A 20,102-nucleotide genomic window follows, 5' to 3' on the forward strand; every position below is an offset into this window, starting at 1 on the left:
TAACCTGAAAGAGACCTGCCACATCTTGGCAAAGCCTTTGCCTAATAATCGTGGCTTATCATCTCAAGGGTTGCTTTATTAATAATCTTGCCCCTATCAGGACACGTTTAGCAGAGAGGTTGGTCTCTCTGAGCTGCATATATGAATCTTTGATCTTGCATCTGCCCTAACAGAGAGAAGACTCATCTCTGTTTCCTCTATGGACAGAAATAAACTCTGTGGACGATTTGGCCGAACAGCTGCACAAACAATGCAATTTAGAAGGATGCAAATGATACACGAGCAGGTTTTGTTCACAGCCTGTCTATCCTTTGTGTTTGCCAATTAGATCAGTGATCTTAACCCTGCTCTTGTGGCTGGGGTAAGGAGGAGAGACACATACAGGGAATAAAGCTAAGCATAATGCACATCACGGTATTACTTCAGGAAGCTGAAACCCTATTATAAGAATCTAGAGCACCCTGGAATAAGAATTTCCTCCAAACTGATTTCTTTGGTTGAATAAGCTGACAAAGACTACACCATAGCTTCCACTGGCACAGGGCATGGCTATTTTTATTCCCTCCACATCAAGTAACAGCACACCCATGTCACCCCATGGATTGAATCTTAACCAAACCAGAATGAATCAAGGACAGCTAACCTTTCACTTTTTGGATGGGGAAAAAAATATAGCTGAATTCCCGGTTTATAGAAACCTTTCACTGCAAACCATTCTGCAACACTGCCAAAAATCAGTGCCGGCAACTTCATTCCCAAAGCAGCTTACTTGACTTCAGGACTGTCTACATCATAAAAAGTTAGTCAGGAGTTGAAGATGTTGCAAGAACCCTTAGTCATGTGGCTTTATCACTGCCTCTACCTGCAGCTGTGACTATCCAGTATGGACATGGGGAGGCGGGATGCTCACATCAGTTACATGCCCAGTCTCCAGGCAAACTGATATTCCACTCACTTCAACATCTGTACTTAATTAGCCTGCCCTGTGGCCCAGGAGTGAGTGAAGAGGACAAGGAAAGCTGCACTCACTACTATGGACACCATGGAAAGAGCATGTCAGACTGCAGCATTACACTTGTATTTTCACTGCAGAGTACAGCCAGCGGATGAAAACACAAGCAGAGCAGACGAGGCAGCTATGGGCTTGATCTGTAGCAGGGAAACAGGTAAGCAACAAGCAGAATAGCCAGTTGCTTGGTGGAGAAGGACCAAGAGGACTGCACACAACAGCTCACTCCACCCTACACCAGGGTGTACCGTCTGCACCAGATCTTCAGCCCGTGCAAACATACATAACCCCCAACATCAAATGCAGTCTGATTTATAGTAGCTGAGACCCAGCCCATTCATTTCGGGGTGGGTGGTGTTTTGGTTTTTTTTCTGCTGAAGCACAAAAAAGTTTCACCCCTACTGAAATTCATCTAATCTCAAAAAGCAAGGTGAAAAATGTCTCAAGGATGGGCAGTCTCAAAATGCACACACCCAGAATAAGCAGTTCCATGAGAAAAATGTCAACCTGAGAGTTGCAAAGCACTTTGGAGGTATGCAACCACTTATATGTCAGAAAAGCGACGACAAGGTTTTCCCAGCTAGCAGGCTGTCTGTACCACAGCACTGGTAGAAGGATAAGCCAGAAATTCCAGTTGGTGAGCTCTAGCTGTCCCAATCTCCAAGGAATATGAGCCCTCACTCATGTCAGACATCAGTGTGCTGGGTTTTTTTTCTGTTCTGATAGGAAGTCAGCCAAGCAGACACTGTTGTCACATCTCCAGACAAATACAGATTAGACTTAGGGTGGAGATAGGACCTAATTAATAATAAGGGATTGAATTAGGTTTCTACAGTGCTCAAATTCTGCTAGCTTTAGTTGTGAATGAACGCCATTATGGACAGAAATGTTAGAAAGACACCTGTTTCTGACAGCTCCAATCTAGAACTACAAACATGCCCCTAGAAATGCTCTGATTTAGGGATCCAGATGGGAGACCCTCCCTCACCCTAAGGTTTGGAGGGCTCTGAATCAAAGCTTTGGTTATGACCCATCTCTGGTTGTCATCAGCACATCTATTTACCTCCGATTCTCCTACAGCACCTGTCACTGAGGAATGCAGCATCGCCGTGTTCCACAGGTACGTCTGTGACTTGATAATCTCATTTAAATAGCAATCGTAAAAGTCAATACACAAAAACAATGCAGCCCTTTCTTCCCCCCGCACATGTGTGGGTATACAGTTCCCACTAGCATTAGAAACAACTCCAGGTTGATGGGAATATTGTCTCATTCCCACAGACTTTATTTACTCTCACTTGCCCCATAAAGGACCAAAAGAACAAAGTTCTGTTCACTTAGATGTAGATTTTGGGGAAAAGAGGACATTAGGCATAGTGCTTCCAACCCTGACACTGCCTCAATGTACAATCTCAGCCAAGTCCCTGAATCTCACTGGACTTCTGTTTTCCCCACAGGCAAAATGAGAATGGTAATACCTACCACACAAGGTTGTTGTATGGTCTGGAGAGTACTCAACCAGAAGGAAGCCACGAGGGGAGGCAGAGGTGTTACTATCTCACATGAATAGACTGCACGAGCACTGCATTGAGACCTCTCTTTTGTGCCATACCATTACAAAATTCCTTCATGTGTCATTAATATATATGTTAATATCAAAGCAATACATGCATCCTTTTATTGTGCAACCAGCAATGTTTCCACGGGAACCCCTCCAATAACAAGCTCATAATATGCAGCACATGGTTTTTCAAACCAAAATAACTTTTTTCACCCTTTTTTTTTTTTTTTTTTAAATCTTCTAAACCAAGAAAGATATTCTGCCAAAGATCAGCTGTGGCTGCCAATTTTTACATGATGGTGACCTAAATAAGTCTTCAGGGAATATTTTTTATTTCCCAAATACCACCATTACTAGACTCTCTTATGTGGCACTGCTGGGATGAAACTCATCTTAGGTCTGGCATTTCCATGCTCTCCCCACAGACAGCATGACAGACTCTTTACATTGCCAGGGTTTTCATTAAGCTTTGAAATGGGGGCCATATCCCACCTGGAATGTTATTACATAATCTGTCCAGAGAACTTAGGCAATTCCTGGAATTTACTGCTATACGATGAAAAGCAACCAACACTACCAGTCCATCAAGCTGAATTGGTTTGCTTTGCTCAGCAATACCATAATAGTTATGAGGGATCTTTTAGATTCTGAGAGCTAAATGAGCCTTTAATTTATGTTTGGTGAACCACATACGAAAAAGCGTTTCAATTCTACCATTTTAAAAAAATAATCCTTATCATCTTTTTCTCTCTCTTGAAGTATCAATGTCATGCCTACAGCTGTCTCTGTTTCCATCCCTGAAGATCTGCTGGGAAACCAGATCCAAGGTCTTTCAGTTTATGCAGAGCTTTAGAAAGACTTGCTTGGACGATGCCACCCATTTCACTGCCTTGAAAGAGATTTTCTCCAATTGATTCGAGAGTGTTTTTTAAAGTCTTTTTCCTCCTTCCTTTATTAAGCCATTCTATACAAATGAAAATCTCGAAGGTAGATGGATGCAGTGTTGAATGCATACAGATATAGATACACAGCTGTTTTAATAAAAAGATGACTTCTCTTCTGTGCCTCGCCTGTGTGCTCGGACCATCACAAACACTCCACCACCACCCCCTTTACACATACAAAATGCCATGGTGGGGGAAAAAAGTGCAACTGAAACTACAGCAAAATCAGAAACTTATAAACTGATACAGGAATTGGCTCAAAATAACTACAGATCTCGCATTTTTTTTAGTCCTTTATTAAAAATAAATTAATAAAACTGAGTTTAAAGACTGAGTTTAAAGCATTTGAATAGCTTGCCCCTCCCAAATTTTATAAAGTTTCAGACTGACAACACATTCCTACTCCTTTCCAACTTGGAGGGAACAAAATAAGAATCTCTAAAGAAAAAGAAAAATCCCACATGGAAAAAAAATAAAATCTGTGTGAGTTGTCTTTGCACACATTACAGAGAGGCTAAAAAAAAGGCATCATTTAAATTATTTTCTCCTCTTTGCGGGTCACCTTCCATTAAATTGTTGAGAATAAAACATACTCCCACCAAGACATTAACATCTCATTTCCAGTACTGCTTGGGTGAGGAGACCAAATAAAAATAAATGGCTTCTACAATAAGACACATCATCCATCGTCAGCATGTAAAACACAGTCATTAATCACAGAAGCAACCTACTTATTACGGGTATTCAAGCACTGGCAATACAAACGCTTATAAAACAGGGGCTCCTTTCATAATTCCCTGCCCTTGCCTCTCAATAGTTTAGAGGATTAACCCTTTTACAACGAGGGATGGGCAAACTGGTTTTGCCTAATTCCAAACCAACTTGACGTCATGGGTTCGAAAGTTCGACTTGGAACTCAAACATTATCGGATGCGGTTTGTGCTGAGGGGAGACAGCAAGAAAGAGCTCAAGGGGAGAAAAAGGAAGGCAGAGAAAGAGCAAATCAAAAAACCCAGCAGGGCACGGACAGAATGTAAAAGTCCAGTAAAGGGTAAAAGGATGGATAAAAATTGCTAATGAATGAGTTGAAGCCCCTACAAAGTCATAAAAGCAGCTTTGTCTTTACACCTGTCTTAATGTGATTTGTGGGGAAGTCTGTTCCCTCCCACAGACTTCTCTCTGGTGGGAAAAGAAATACAGATTTTATTTGTACTTAATTAATCCTCATGAAGAGCGCAGTTAAACACATGCAATCCCCACTGACCGTATTACTTTGGGCTTCTCTTGTTTGCCTTTATCTAATGGGAAAGTTGAGGCGTGCAGCGAGCGTATAACTGGCTCTACATCATATAGTGAGTCAAGGACAAAGCTGAGTAGAGATCAAGCCACCGACCATCCAGTGCAAAGTTCTCAGCTATTCCATGGGCTCTGCAAAATCACAAACTCCATTCAGTTATCCCTGTTCCCAGCAGTGGCATGCCCCAAGCTGCCAGCTAAATGAATGCTCAGCAGAAAACGTTCACGTATTTGCGGTCTGATGCAATTCCTTTTCTTTTTCTACACACCCAAAACTTCCATTGACTTCAAGGAGTAAATAAGAAGTGGGGACGGGGGTGGAATCAAGAGGTACTGAGAAAAGCAATATTTGGACATAATCTGCAGCATGCAAAAGGGTTAAATTAGAGTTTAAAATACATAAGCCTCACTATTTACTGATTGTTGTAGAAAGTGAGACATCTGAATGAAGAAAATTCTTGTGGAGAGAAACTAGATGAGGTATGTATTTGAATTTTCTCACAATGTGCAAACTGGCCCCAGTTTAACCAGAGGCAATAACTTTTCAAACACTTAAATTAACTTTGTCATCAACTGGACAAACATTTCCAATGTCGGTATCAATTACTGGAGGCAAATGACCCATGATTGGCCCTGAGGAAAACAAACATTCTGAGATGACAAATTAAAAGAGTCCACCACATTTTAAGCCACGCTAAAGCTATGCGCCAGATACTGGAAACGAACACTTAAGTTTTTTCTGGATGGATTTTTCAGTTAATTAACATAGCAGCAATAGGCAGCAGCAGCTATTCCATTAGAACTTCCTTCAAAGGTAAGAAATATTCAGCAAAAACCTTGCAGGCGTGACTGGTTTCAGGGTGAAGTGGGCTACGTCCTGGCAAATCGTCACCAAGAAGGTCAAATCATTGCAGAGGTACTCAGAAATTCAGCACCAGCTCTGCTTCCTAAGAAATATTGTGTGTTTCCCCAAGATATTTCCCCTAAAGGAAATGTTTTTCTTCAAACCGAAGTTGCCATCAAGGCACCGTGATGAATGAAACTGTTTTCGGTATCCTTCACTGTCCAAAAGGATTTTCTATCCCCTCATTTACTAGAGGAAAAAGTACCATTTTTATTTTGCAGGCATACACTCAGAGATAGAGAAATACAATCAGCGGGTAAAAACATTATCGCTGGTTTTGCTTTTTGAAAGGTAATACCAAAGTTAAGATCACTGGTGAGTTAATACGAGTCAAACAAATCACGCCTAGGCTGTACTAAGCAGTCAGTATCTGTGAATAGATAATAGTAGCGCTCAGTTTTTAAATAGCTGTCAACTGACTTTAATGCATTTTTACAAGTTGTAACATGACTAATCGTGCTAATATTACGAAGGGAGAAATAAGGCATGGATCACAGATATCAGTTTTTTCAACCGTATTAAAGCCACAGATACATAGCTATCAAGTTGTTTGCATTGCTTTCAGGGTAGCGTCTTTGTTTACTGACGGGGAAGAAAACAGGCAGTATTTTTTCCTAAGTTGAGCATATGCCATAGAAGTCCTACATCAATGTTTATCATGGTTGTATCCCTTTTTCCTGATTGACGCTGCTGGATGGGTATCACTTTTACCCTTCTCTGAAGGACAGACATTTCTATTTCATAGTTGCAAGCTCTTTCAAAAGCGTTAGTGGAAGCTATTAATTGATCCTGCTATTAAAAGAAACGCACGGAAAACAGAAAAGGATACAAAAAAGGCAAAACGACCACGAAAACTCTGACAGCATGAAAGAAAAGGAAATAATTTGCCAAACTGAGTTTGCCAGACTAAAAACAAAGTCCATTTAGCCAGCCAAACAGCTCTGAAGACACTTCAACACTCCTGCGCTAGCTGTGCATGCAGTCAAATCGATCTTTTTCATTTGCACCCGTGTCCCGTTTTCTGTCCTTTCACTGCTCTGCGAACGTCCAGCATCTCCATCCACCGCAAAACCTTTCACAAAGCCAGAGCGATGTCGCGTCCTTAGTTCAAACAAGGATCAGGCCCTATCTTTCATTTTAAACACAGCTGCTTACGAAGACAGAAAACAAACCAGACCAATTTCAAACCCTGCAGAAGTCCTTTCAGCGCTTGGCATCGACCGGGAGATCATCTGTCTGTGGGGACGAATTTAGTTCAGTCGGAGAGAGAGGAATGACCCCAGTTAACAGCTATTCCCTGTTGTATACAGAGCTCGCCAGGTCTCAAGCTTTTGACCGTTCTTTAGGGATGGCACTTAGGATGCAGTGCTCTAAAACCTCCTGAGACAGCCTACCCCATCAGACAAAGGCAAGCCAGGAAACCCTACGCCTGCCAACTCTGAGCTGCTCCAAACAGCAGGAGATGCCTTCGCCCTGCTGGAAAAGGGACGGTGAGGAGAAATTCTGAGGACGTAACAAAAAGGATCAATCCTGAATCTATTAAACCCCCCCACACACATATATTGTCTTAAAGCAGGCTTGTGAATCATAATTTAAAAGATAACCTCCCTGATTTTCCAAAAACGCTGCCATGTGTTGTTAAACTTGAACGTCTTTATAAATCCATCTTTTTATCACGTAAGTTATTTCTTTTTAAATAACATTTTGGATGCTGTACTTTGTTCAGCTGAGACCAAGATGAATATTCGTAACCATTACAGTTTTGAGATTAGCTCATGCAAAAGTTTCAGTAGTCTATGAGCTGATACACTAGTAAACTCTCTAAATCTAGACAATTAGATGAAACAACACTGGGATTTCTCCAATCTCTTTTCAGTGATCTTTGCTGGTTTTTCTCATGCAATCGTTAGCCGGCTAGTCTCTGATGGACAGAAATACAGTATCAATTGCTGCGACATCTCTTCACAACAGACAGGTGCTCTAGGGGTCAGGCACCAGTCTAAGAGGTCTCTGTCTCTCAGCCTCAAGAAAAAGGGTTTCAACAGAGCTGTACAAATAAAACACTATCAGTCTGGGATTTCGTAAGTGCTTTCGTTTTACCGTAATTTAAGTGCTAAACTACCTTATAATAATGTGCTTTTAAATGTTTACAGTTAAAGCATAATTGAATTTGACTCATTTTGGCTCTGACCCAACTACGATTTAATTGACTTCAGTGGGAGTTGGATTGGGCTCTAAGTAATTTTAACTAAAATAATCCATCAATTGTTCCTCACCCACTTCATCAAACTCCTTCCCATCATTTACGATTGCTCTGTAATTTACTGCAACAAGGCGAAACTAACCCTTCTAACTTCTGGCATGGCTTCCTGGCCCTCGGTGGAGAATTTCACTACTATCCAGCAACCTAAACCAAATCTGCTTAAGGAAGGCAAAAGAGCACAACGAAGAGCAGACGGCAGAGATCCAAACTGCCTAGTACGGGGCTCTGCTGTTACAGAAAACTTCAAATATCAGCTCCTCCACTATTTAGTCACCGCAGGAACAAAATGAACCGTTAGTAAAGCTGTCAAGAGGAAGCTTTGAACAAAACAGACAGAAGGGTGAAGCGAGATGTATTCACAAACTCACGCAAATGTTTTGTGGCCAAAACAACCCCATTTGCTTCAGACTTCTCATCATTATATTGTATCAATGATTACGTTACCGGTTTCTATTTCAGGGGGACTTTTCGTATTTTTCCTCTTTGAGCCACATGAATAAATGCAAGCCAGAGCACTCGGCCTTCCTAAAGACATCTAACGTTACACAATTATACGTATGTGATACATACAGCACGCAAGCAGATACCTTCCGTAAGAAAGTACCACCACTGCTAATTTTGCTTCAAAGACGACAGGTTAATCTGTCGTAGAATACCCTGTTTAAGTAACCACAAGCATATCACATATATTTCTGTGTCTTGCAATAGAAAAGGAGATGCTTTTATTAAGGCTTCAACCCTTCTGTGCTTACACAACAGTGTTTTGGTTTTTAATGTATAAACAGGCTGTACGCTAGATGTGGCAATAGGTACCTGTACACTCGAAGTTACAGGGACTTGGTCTTGCTTCAACATTAGTTCTCAAGATGTCTGTTAAAATTTAATTCAGATGAAATCCAACCCCTCTAAGGTGAAATCCCAGGTAAAAAAAAAAAAAAAAAAAGAATTTGCATCAGCAGGAGAACTAGCCATTAACTATCCTGTAACTTGCAAGATAATCATTAGTAGAAATATCCAAAGCCAAATGGTGAGCCAAGTGTTTAAAGATGACTTGATGACTACATTGAAAACTCTCTTATTTTGAAGAAAATCCACAAAATGAGTAGCAAGATTATCTGAGTTACAGGGAAAATACAAAAGCTTCCAATTCAAATCCTTCTTTGCATCAGTAGTCCTGTTGAAGGTAGCCAGCCAACTGCATGAATAAAAAACACTGGCATGTTAAAGAATATACATGATAAGACCCGAATACCCACATACAAACACACTTTAAGGTCATTGTTAAAGTTGTTGCACCAAATCTCACAGAAAAAAAGAGCATATGTATTTGTAAATTTTCTGTCATCACACTTTCAAAGGGAATTTTATTTTTTTTATATAGGAAGTTTTGGAAAACTGTTTTTCTCCTTCCTTCAAAAAAAAAAAAAAAAAGAAGTGTGATTTTTTTTTTTTTTTTTTACAGAAAAATGAAAAAACAAAGGAGAGATTTTGCCTGGGAGCTGTGAAGGGTAGCATTCTTTCAGGTTTTGTGTTTTAGATAGAGCTCAAATATTCTGGAAATAAATACTGCCAAAACCATAGTTTTATAAAAATCTTGTACAGAGTAAAAACACTATTTTCCCACTCATCATGTATGCCAGGATATTCTACTAGAAAATGTCATCTTATTTTTACTGAAAGTCATTTCTTCTTACTGAACTATATATATTTATGCTCTACAAAAGTGCTAACTATGAAGAGGTATGCACAGACCAGTCAAAAAAAGGAAATTAATGGCGGGTGGTGGGGGGCTGTGTAATAAGGAAGAGATGCTGGACTGCCTTTCTGTGTGGCACACTTCAGAGAGAAATACAATGATATTGACCCCAAGAACAGTACCCCTCACGAATTCTCATCAGGTAGCTAGGAGCAGAATCAAATCTTCAGCATCCTCATGGCATATGGTCTACCAGCATCACCCAGACCCCACTGGGGGCCAGGATATGTTCAGAGGACACGTGAGGAGCAGCAAGCATACAACTTCATTTGCAACAGCAGGATGTGCTAACTGCAGTCACAAGAGATTTGAATACCAGTGCAGAGGTCCACGTTCAGGAAGATAGAGGATTTTGGGGGGAAAGGCTGTTCTTCCCCCTTCCCTTTAGTTACTGAAATGGGTCTCAGCGCCGAGTACCCGAACACCTGTCCAAAAATCAGCAACTGGTAACTTGGTGTTCTTCCGAGCTGTGTTCTGGCCAAGAGAAATGAGGGAGAGGATGCCAAGAATGTGTCAAACCGTAAAGTTGCAGGAGAGGAAAATGGAAAATATTAAGTATTTACTGTGTTAGCCAGGTCCTAACACCAAATCTCTCTATATTTTTAAAGATGTCATTAAAAGGTAGCTTTGGGAATTTCACATCACTCGACAAGGACTAGAAGTCTTTCAGCACGATTCTCCCCGAGTGCTAGGAACACAAGAAATAACAGATAACCTGGGGGGGAGGGGAGGAATCCATCTCCAATATTTCCCTGGACGGGAACATTAATACCACCTCACGATTTATTGCCGCTAAGCTACTCTGAAACTCTCACATTCATCTCACCCATACCATCCACGGTGGAGCAATCGGACACACCAAGGCACGGAAACTGTTCCTAGCAGAGCAAGAAACATGAGCAACGCAAAGAGGGCACGCTTTCCTGCGTAAGTCAGCGTGAGTGGACACTGTCGTGCCCATCAGGAGGAGGCATAACTTGGTCTGTCTCATCTGAGTGATGCAACACTGTGCTCCACTCCCTGCCGAGTAAAAGTGTACGTAGGACATCGACTGCTTGGCCCCCATGAGCTCGTTCTTGTGATCCTCTTCTGTTAGGGACTTTGTCTTGACTTACAGAAATACAGCTGAGATCACAAACCAGGTCCTAAACTTTCCAAGGAACTAGTACTTCCTAGCAAATGAAGCTCGTGTTAACGTGTTTTGGCTTCTGCAGTCCAGCTGGAGCAATTCTTAAACAGAACTGACTGAAAATGTTTGGTTGTAATTCCTTTCATCAGAAAAGAAAAAGAAAAAAAAAGAAAATTTTGCAATACACAAAGTAACTTCATTGCTTTGCCAAATGTCTCATAAAAAGGAAAGTGTTAGAAAGTTTTGTTTCAGCCCTGAGAAGATATGTTTTCAATATTTCATTCCAGATAGAGTATTTTCTCTGATCTGATTTCCACCCCCACCACACACTTTTTAAACCTTTAACTTGCCAAGATAAATCTAAACCATTTTGCTTCACTCTGAACTGAAAAGGGCAAGTGATCATTTTTTCTTCTATCTACCGACAAACCAAAACATGACGTTTTCTGACTACTCCTAGTATTTTCACTTTGATGTAATGAAACTTTGTACACGGTCTGCAAATGCAAAGCCCAACTTTCCAGTTCCTCCAAGCAGGGCTGCACAGTCTCCTCTAACTAGACAAGGTATCAAGGGAATGAGCATAAGAAATAGATCATCAGAATCAAGAAATTAAGATCACCTGAGCAACAGTGAGCAAGAGCAGAGCCTCCTTCTGAGCCAGTAAATGCCAGCAGTGGATTAAGAAGCAACTCTTAGAGAGTGTATTGAGCAAGTCATCTACAGAGATCAATTCCTGATGTGACGATCAATTCCAGATGATCAGCTCTGCCATCTATCGTGTGCAGTTGCATGCAAATCTTCCTTCCTCACAGGCCTGCACTGAGGGCATGGAAGCAACTTAAAGTCAGAAAGGCAGAGATATCTTTCAATCGTCCAAGCCTGCTTACAACAGTCTTATCAGCATTAAACCCTTTCTGAAGGTGGATCCACAACCTCCCCCAATCAACACACTGCCAAGATTATGATACTGCGAGCTGTCCTTCACCATGCTCTGTCACTGGAAAATAAATGTAGTGCTCAACAGAAGTAAACAGAAAAGAAAGAAAAAGCAAAAACAAAAAGTCTCCTTAGCTACTGCTCTGCTCTCTTCCCCGTAGCTTGGCGAGTTGACTGGGAGCTTCACACAACTTGTTGGCTCAAAACAGTCTCACTTCTTTTTCCCCAACTTCCTCAGTGAAGATTCCTGCCCTTGCTCACACCCAGCTGGTACTGAAGGCAGCAATGCTGGGGGACATTCATTCTCCCAGACAAGTCTGTCTTTTCCTGCATTTTACAGCAGCAGGTTGAATAAAAGTCATAAAAATAATAATCACAACAACGTGAGAGCTGTGGCACTAGGTCTGCATTGCACAGGCTCCGAGAGCAGTGTCCAAACTGAGGATACTTTTCACAAATCTACAGCATTTAAACCTAAACCAGCCTGTAAATGGATTTAAACCGTGCTTCAGTGCAAACCATGAGGCTTTAGAAAATAAGGTATAGGTGTCAATTTTCCCAGCGGAATCCCACATTCATTAATACCTCCTATTATAGCATTCCTCCGCAATGCTTATTCATGCTTAACCACAACCACAAAGCTGATTAGTTTCCACAGTAGGTTTTATTGCAATTGCTGGGGTGTGATTTTCTGCTTTGTTCCGTGTAGTTTTCCCTTTCATTAATTTCTTGTATTCGCTATTAACTGTACTGAGATACAGACAGCAAAACTCAAGTCTTGATTCCAGATTTTCTAATATCTAGCATTGAAACTTCTTTAGAGCCAGATTTCCCTGCTCAGCCTGTTTTCAAATTCAGATTCTGATCTGGCTTTGCTTCTGAAATACCACCTCTAATATTGGATATAATCTGACAGAGAAAATTGACCCTCTTCTCAGATGGTATAGTTATTATTAGCCAGGGCATTATTATTATTCCTCATATGCCACTTTTTGGCATTTCTGAACTATGTTCTCTACTAAAGACATCAAAACATGTAAAAACTAAGGCAGACATCCTGAAAAACACCAAGCTCTTTAAAATTAAATTTTGTGCCCAGTCTTCAGCAATTACAGATACATCTTACTTTCAAAGACTACACCAGTTGTTCAGTTTACCTCAGCTGATAAGCCGGTCTTCAGCATGATTGCTACATAAAGACTTCTTCTTATAGGGCTAACATGGACAGGGAGTTATTTGGCGGAGAGTTTTGAGAAAACTCAGACTTGCCTGAGACTGCAGCTGAATAAATCATGCTACAGGAGCGGGGAGACAGTCCCGACAGCAAATTCTGACTTTTCTAGGTTTTCAGGGGAGCACTCCGAGACATCAGTGTAAATGTGTCTGCATCTTCTAGGATCTGTATGCAGTAACATCATGTCCGAATTATCTTACATTTCTATTAAGAATACTCAATAGCTTCCTAATACTGGATCAGTGACACCTCCAGAAGCAAATTTTTCAGGATTAATAGATTCCCTTTGTCATTTCACCTTTACTTTTTGCTATTAAACTATAGAACTATACTGATCTTTGTAAGCTAAATCCAATAAACATAAGGAGTTTATAACAGCTTTTTTTTTCTTCTTATGTTTGCACAAATAATCACAAAAAAATCCCAAACAGCATCGCAGCAATGCAGATTTCCACACAGAGACACTTACAGCTTTGCAATTTATGTTGGCACCTATCAGTCCCTGCTGCCGCCGAATAAACGAGCAGATTCATTTTGGCCCGCTTCCCTCAACAAATACATTTTGGGACACAGGTCTTTAACGGACCTCGTGAGACATCGAGTCCCAGCTCCTGCCACCACAGGCACACATTTAAGACATCTAGGTCTCCTGAGCATCCACTTCACACACCGCAAGACCGAAACTCTTCCCAACACCTTGTAATAATGACTGGGATGCCACAGCAAACCCTTCCATCTGCAGCGGACTGGGGGATGGCGATTCAACCCCAGCTGAAGATGGGAGGGCTGACGGGAGGCTGGGCACGCTCAGGTTTGAGTTAGCCTGGTAGAAGGTATACCCACAACTTTGTATTAGCTTTATTTAACGGGATTAATCCAGCTGTTATGTTTCAGATAACGCACTTTGAACGGATGGCATCTCATTTTTCCCCACACTGGGACATACACTACATGGATTCCCCTTTCATTTCCCACAGTGCCCTGCTTTCCCCCAGGAACTCCGTAACAGTATCCATTCAATTTAAAGGAAAAAATTCTGCAAGTATTTGAGCAAAAGAAATGGCTTCCACTCCAATTTTAAATAATGTCCCAGAGCAAATTCAAACCTTGCCTATATCAAGGCCTTTTTGAAGAGAATCAGAAGGAATCTTGTTGTGAGGTCACACATAAAAACTGAGCTGTTTTAAGATGCAATAAATCTACTTTCTCACCATGGTTTCCTAAAACGGCTGACAAGACTGACTGAGAACCAGAAATATCAAAGCTCACACTTTATCGCACAAGCAATGATTCCCCGCAGGCCCCAGTGGTTGCAGGTATCGCTTAGTTTCATCCAGAAAACATAAAATATAGCAGGGAAATGACAGCTCAAAAAAACTTTGGGATAAGCAGTTCCCAATTTAATCCTAAAACAAAACAACAGAAGACAGACAAAAGAACTGGAAAAGAAGAAATCAAGTGATGGAACAATTCTATGCTAAATGCCTCTCTATGTTAAAACCCCAACTGCACGAATACTGAACAAGGTCTCATCCTCAAAAAAAACCCCAAACACCAACCAACCAACCCACCCACCACCAAACCAAAAATTTCAAGGAAGCAAACCATAATTATCAGTATTCTTTAAATGCAACTTGTTCTACAGACTAGGAAGCAGAGTAGCAAACTTTGAAAAAGATGTAAACAAACTAAGAAAATTAAGGTTATGACCACTTCCAGAAGTTGTGGCACTTTTAAATATACATAAAGCAGTACAATCCCCTTGAACACAACTCCCCTTACACAGGTGTAAATATTTTTATATCAAAGGAATTAATTCTCTCAGAAGACAAGTAAGGCCACACCGATATAATGCATCTTTGTGCCCCTAAACCTACATTCATGCAAGGTGTTGTTCTAGTATAGCGACTGTAGCAGACTAACGAGAAAGCAGCACAGTCCTACCTGAGATATGTACTAGTAAAAAGCCTTCGTGTAGAACGGAAATAAATCACACTGATGTTCACTGGGACAGGTCCTGATAGAAACCTGGTAGAATACCAGCTCTATGCCTGGCATACACGGCATAAACAATAAATAATCTGTACTCCTAACTTTGCTAAAATAAACTGAAGACTCTAAAAGCTCTCTCTTCAAAGAGACAATGCTATTCTTTTTCATCCAGCCGTCTCCAATTCATTTGGGTAGTTTACAAAGGGCACGCAAGACCAATATTGTTGATTATTAATACAGAACGTCACGAGTTCCACTATCGCCAGGGTCAGCACACAACTTCCCCCCCCCCCCAAGTCCTGGCCATGACCACCCTGGCTTTTATTTTTCAAGCGGTTTTAGTTACTTTGATAAATATAAAGCATTTCCACTTTGACCTCGTACCATCATCCTGACTGACAATGTCCTTTGATTCTTTATCATGCCCAGAACTACAAATCTGGCAATTGGATTTTGAATGCATCGCGAAACCAAGATTTTAAAAAATCCAGGAAACAAATCAGAATTGGTATAGACTCACCTACAAATATTTTTAAATGTAAAATTGAAAAATTATATAAAGACAATTTGAAAAGTGATTCCTATAGGACTCTGCTCAGTCGAAAAGCAACCTTCAGAAATCAGTATAACAAAGCAAGCACAGTATACATTAACACTATAATCATAACTTATACAAATTAATTAGGTATGACATAATATGAAAAGCCAATAAAAAAATAAGCATCATGAAACAAAATAAATAATGTTTTCACTAAGTCATCGCAATCCAAAAAGTCATAAATCAAGGAGTTATTAACCACCATCTGAAAATATTTTTGGTTTCTTTTTTTTTTCTTAATCATAACGGCTCTGAACCTGGGCTAGCATTTTGTTACAGATTCAGTATGAGTACAGCCTTGTTCATTAGGCTCAGCGAACACCACAATACATGTTCATACACCAAATTTTAAGCTGGTGACGGATCCTTTTTACAGGGAATTGCGTTTTTCTTTCCAAAGAAAAATTTGGCTGGGGCTCGTTCCAAGCTCTTCGCAATGGGAATCTCCCCAGTGAGATCTGGGAGCTTTGCATTAGACCTCCTGAATGCTCCTTACAACTAAAATGTCCATCTTCTACCTCACGATGCACAGGAAAAGTCCCAAACGTCCTTCTACCCCCCATCCCCCTCTACTTGACAAATTTGTTTTGTCCCAATTCAGCTGCACATGCTTAAATATTTAGCTTTTGATCATAGCCGAAAGAAAAAATATTTTCCATTTGGTTACCAATGTTTTACAGATCTCTTCACTTAACAAAGGATGTTGTTAAACACACATGCTGCACAACTGCAACATCTTACATCTTTCAGCTCCAAATAAATTATAGGCATATCAGACTGCTCTGACTTCACCCAAGATAAAAGAACTATTAACTCTTCAGCCCATGAAAATGCCTACAAATGTGACTCCTGACTTGAGAAAAAGCTGTGCCGCTGAAGAGAAGTTCAGCTGAAGTAAGTAATTACTCATTACTGTTTCAAACACGCCGAAGTCCCAGCTATGACTATACTGGCAAGGTAAATTTCTGTGATTTAGGTTAACTCATTTTTTTAGACCACAAAGAGACTAAGTGCTCACTCCCTTCTTGATTAACTCAAGAGACAAAGGAAATGCAGGCAATATGCATTTAAGCCATAGTGCTGTAATTCTGCAGTCTTTAGTCCCTAAGTGATTTGGGGGTATTTTTGTTTGTGTTTGTTTGTTTGTTGCGTTTTGGGGGTTTTTTAACAGATTTGTACTGGGTATTTTTCAACTTCTTTCACATTTAGTTATCCTTTGTGGTACTGTCCATTCCTTAGACAATGACGGAATTTCCTTTCTTTTATAATAAAAAAAATTCCCATTACCTAATACATATAGGACTTCAATCGTACCTATAAACCTTAGAAGGCTTACAATTTGGAAGCGTGGACTTTTGTAGCAGTTTCTTTTATGGTTTTAATCCTGCAAGCAAATCTCTGTCAGTCCTTCACTTCTCAAGCACTGCAACTCCACAAAGCTTATTCCATCAGAAGCAGATATTCACAATCCACCCTGACACAGGGACAGGCCAGAGCTTGGGCTTGGGCTAGAAACACAACCTCGAGGGAAAATTCATTAAAGATCCCAGGCACAAAGCGAAATAAGGCTTTAAGAGAACGGTAACCACAAGAGTCTTGCTAGCATCACTCAGAATCCACTGCTGAGTCATTTGAGGATTATTAATGATTTTTTAATGAATATATATTAGTCTTGCAAAGACAATGTTTGCTATACTTGACACAGATTAAAAAAATTTCTCTCTTTTTTCCCATGGGGGTGGTGAGAGTCAAAACAGCTGCTGGGGCGCACCCCACCCATCAAAAATACTATGGATCCCTTAGCCTAAAGGTGACATTCAACCCGTATTTTTTGATGCCGAGTTAGTCACACATGCTTCTGGGTGTTGGTAAATATTCAGGCTAATATTCCTTTTGGGTGCTAAAGGGAGCTTTCTTTTCTAATGCTTCCTTTCTGTACAGAGAGAGATAGAAATCTCTTTCCTTGTCCTGGCAGATTGAGGTCTGTGGAAGTCACGCCACTGACTCCAATGCGAGCAGAATCGGGCCCTCTCCACGTAACTGCAAGCTGCCACACACGGAGCCCATTTGGGACGTTCATGCCTATTTTGGCCAAGCACTCAATTTCACTGTCTACGCAGTAGCGAGGGATCAGCTCTGAAAAATTCCCTTGTCAGCAATATCTTGATTAACAACCAGCTCTTCTTGTATAAAAATATGTCAGCAATTAGTTAGAGAAGGCAAGGAACGTCACGCACAAATCGATCGGAAGAAATAAATGTTGAATGAGGATCACACCACTCATCTAACTTCTTCCCAGAAGCTGGTCATCATGGGTCTCAATTCTGACCCGGCCTCCTCATCACTTCTGGATCTTTAAGAATTAGTATTTACAAAATTAATATTGAGGTTGGAGGAAGACTTATGCTTGGACCAAGGATTTACTCTACTCGTCAAACCCTTAGATAACCTAACAGCAAGTTTTCTATTAGCACAGCTCCACTAAGACCCGAAAAGTTCCTTCTTATTTATATTCAGTGAAGCATTAAAAACAAAACACCAAACCTAAGCCAAAGTGCAGGCCTTGAAATTTTAAACACACCTTAATACAAACGCAGAATGGACATTCCCAGGAAAGAGAAAGGAAAACCGCAATTTTATGACCTCGAAATACACATTATTTTACCAGGAATTAGTCCTTTACAAATATTTTTCAACAGTCAAGATTTTTTGAAGAACGTATTTTTAAGTTTCAGTTCTATCATCTGCTTCTCTCAAGACATTAGGTGCCACCACTGGAAGCGCGGCCTTATGGGAAGAATATAAATCTGGAAAACTGCTTACTTCACCAGGAAAAAGAAGGATTTTCTTTTTCTTTTTTGTTTTTAATCTGGAATGCATTATAAGAATGATATTTTTACTTTTACCGTGGATTTTTAAAAGCTCACATTACACCAATCTGTTTGTGAAATTCAATAACGCCCACGGTCAAGACCCAATCGCTCATTTTTTTTGCCTTAAAATCAGCGGTGTCTGTCCAGGACAGAGATGCACTTGCATGGCTTTATTTGCGGTGTCTATGTCTGCAAAACCAGGAGGAGGAGTATTTTCACATCTGCTCTGTTACAAAGAGCCTAACTTCTTTCAAAGGAAGAGGGATTTTAGGGCAGAAAATCCTGCGCCTCGATAGCGGTTTTTCTCCTTTTTCAAATTTTCTATTCGTTTCTCTGCGCTCCCCCGCACGGCAATGAAAAACCCACGGACGGCAATGAGAAACCCACGGACGGTTTCAAGGAGCGCAAGATCACGGCCGCTTCCGAAAGGACCTGCGCTCCCGTGAACCGATTATCATTTCCACCGGTTATTTATTCGCGAACAGCCCGAGGGAGACGAAAGCCGAATCCCACCGCCGCACACCGAGATGAGCAACGGCGGCCCTCGAGCTTTAACACATGCCATCTTCCCCCTTCCCTGGAAAACAGCGGGAGCAAACGCAAACCCGTCGGGGCCGGGGCGTGAAAAACCTGGGGGTCGCGGCAATGAGAGCGTTTGACGGGAGGGTCTCCTCCGCTTCGGAGGAGCGGGACGCGCAGGACTTGGCTGGCCCCACCGAGGCAAGAGAGGCTTGGCTCGCAAACCGGCCGCCCCGACGCATCGGCAAGGGGGCTGCTCCGCTCCCCTTCCCCTGGGAAGACCCCCACCCCGGGGCAGGGTGCGGGGCGACTTGCGGTGCTTACCGGCGCAGGAGTGCAGCGGTTTGGGCCGGACCAGGAGAGACGGACAGACGGAGTAAAGAGAAAGTTTCTCGAAGTAATCGCAGGTCTCCTTGGAGAGGATCTCGTCGATCATGAAGGTCTTGTAGCGCCGCCTGCCTGCCTTGGGGCGCCCGGCCGAGGCCAGCCGGGGCTGCGCTTGGGGTTGGGGCTGGCAGTGCATTGCGGGGCGGCCCGCCGGCCCCGGGGCTGGGGGGCTGCGGGGGGCTGCCAGACCCGCGGCCGGTCTCGCATGGGCCGCCCGGCGCCTCCGAGCGCTGCCACCCCCCCCCCCCGGCTCCTACCGCCGCCGCCGCTCGGTTGTGCTGTCTTGTCCGCTTCGCTTCGCTCCGCTCCCCCCCTGCGCTCGGCGGCGCCGGGCTCCCCCGCTATATAAACCTTCCGATAAGCATCTCTCCACGGCCTTTTTAGGACGCTCCGGCTGTCAATCAGGGAGCCCGCTGCTCCCCGCCGAGCACCATTGTTACCCTGCGCCGGGCTGGGAGGATCCCGCCGATCCTCTCCCCTCCCTGCTCTCTATTTTAAGATACTGGGGTGTGTGTCTGTTTCTTTCTTCCTCCCCCCCCCCCCCCCCTTTTTTTTTTCTTGGTGAGGTTCCAATTTGGGGCTGGCTTGTCTCTTTTTTTTTTTTTTTATTCTCCCCTCCCCTTTCTTCTTTCTTCCCCCCCTCTAGCCTGTAATTAGTTTAAAAAATTAAAAGCGCACAGCCCGCAAATGCTGCTGGC

At 42.0% G+C, this 20,102-nt stretch overlaps 1 protein-coding gene across 1 annotated transcript in view; it reads right to left on the reverse strand.

Moving 5' to 3' along the window:
• Positions 1-19,573, reverse strand: part of BARX2 (BARX homeobox 2) — a 35,413-nt gene extending 15,840 nt beyond the window's left edge. The window contains exon 1 of the mRNA XM_049800252.1: positions 19,342-19,573. Coding sequence (XP_049656209.1) covers positions 19,342-19,540 — 199 coding nt within the window. The 5' untranslated portion in view covers positions 19,541-19,573. The remainder of the gene's footprint in view (positions 1-19,341) is intronic.
• Positions 19,574-20,102: the final 529 nt, after the last annotated feature.

Source organism: Accipiter gentilis, chromosome 5 (assembly GCF_929443795.1).
Source record: "Accipiter gentilis chromosome 5, bAccGen1.1, whole genome shotgun sequence".
Taxonomy (NCBI): domain Eukaryota; kingdom Metazoa; phylum Chordata; class Aves; order Accipitriformes; family Accipitridae; genus Astur; species Astur gentilis.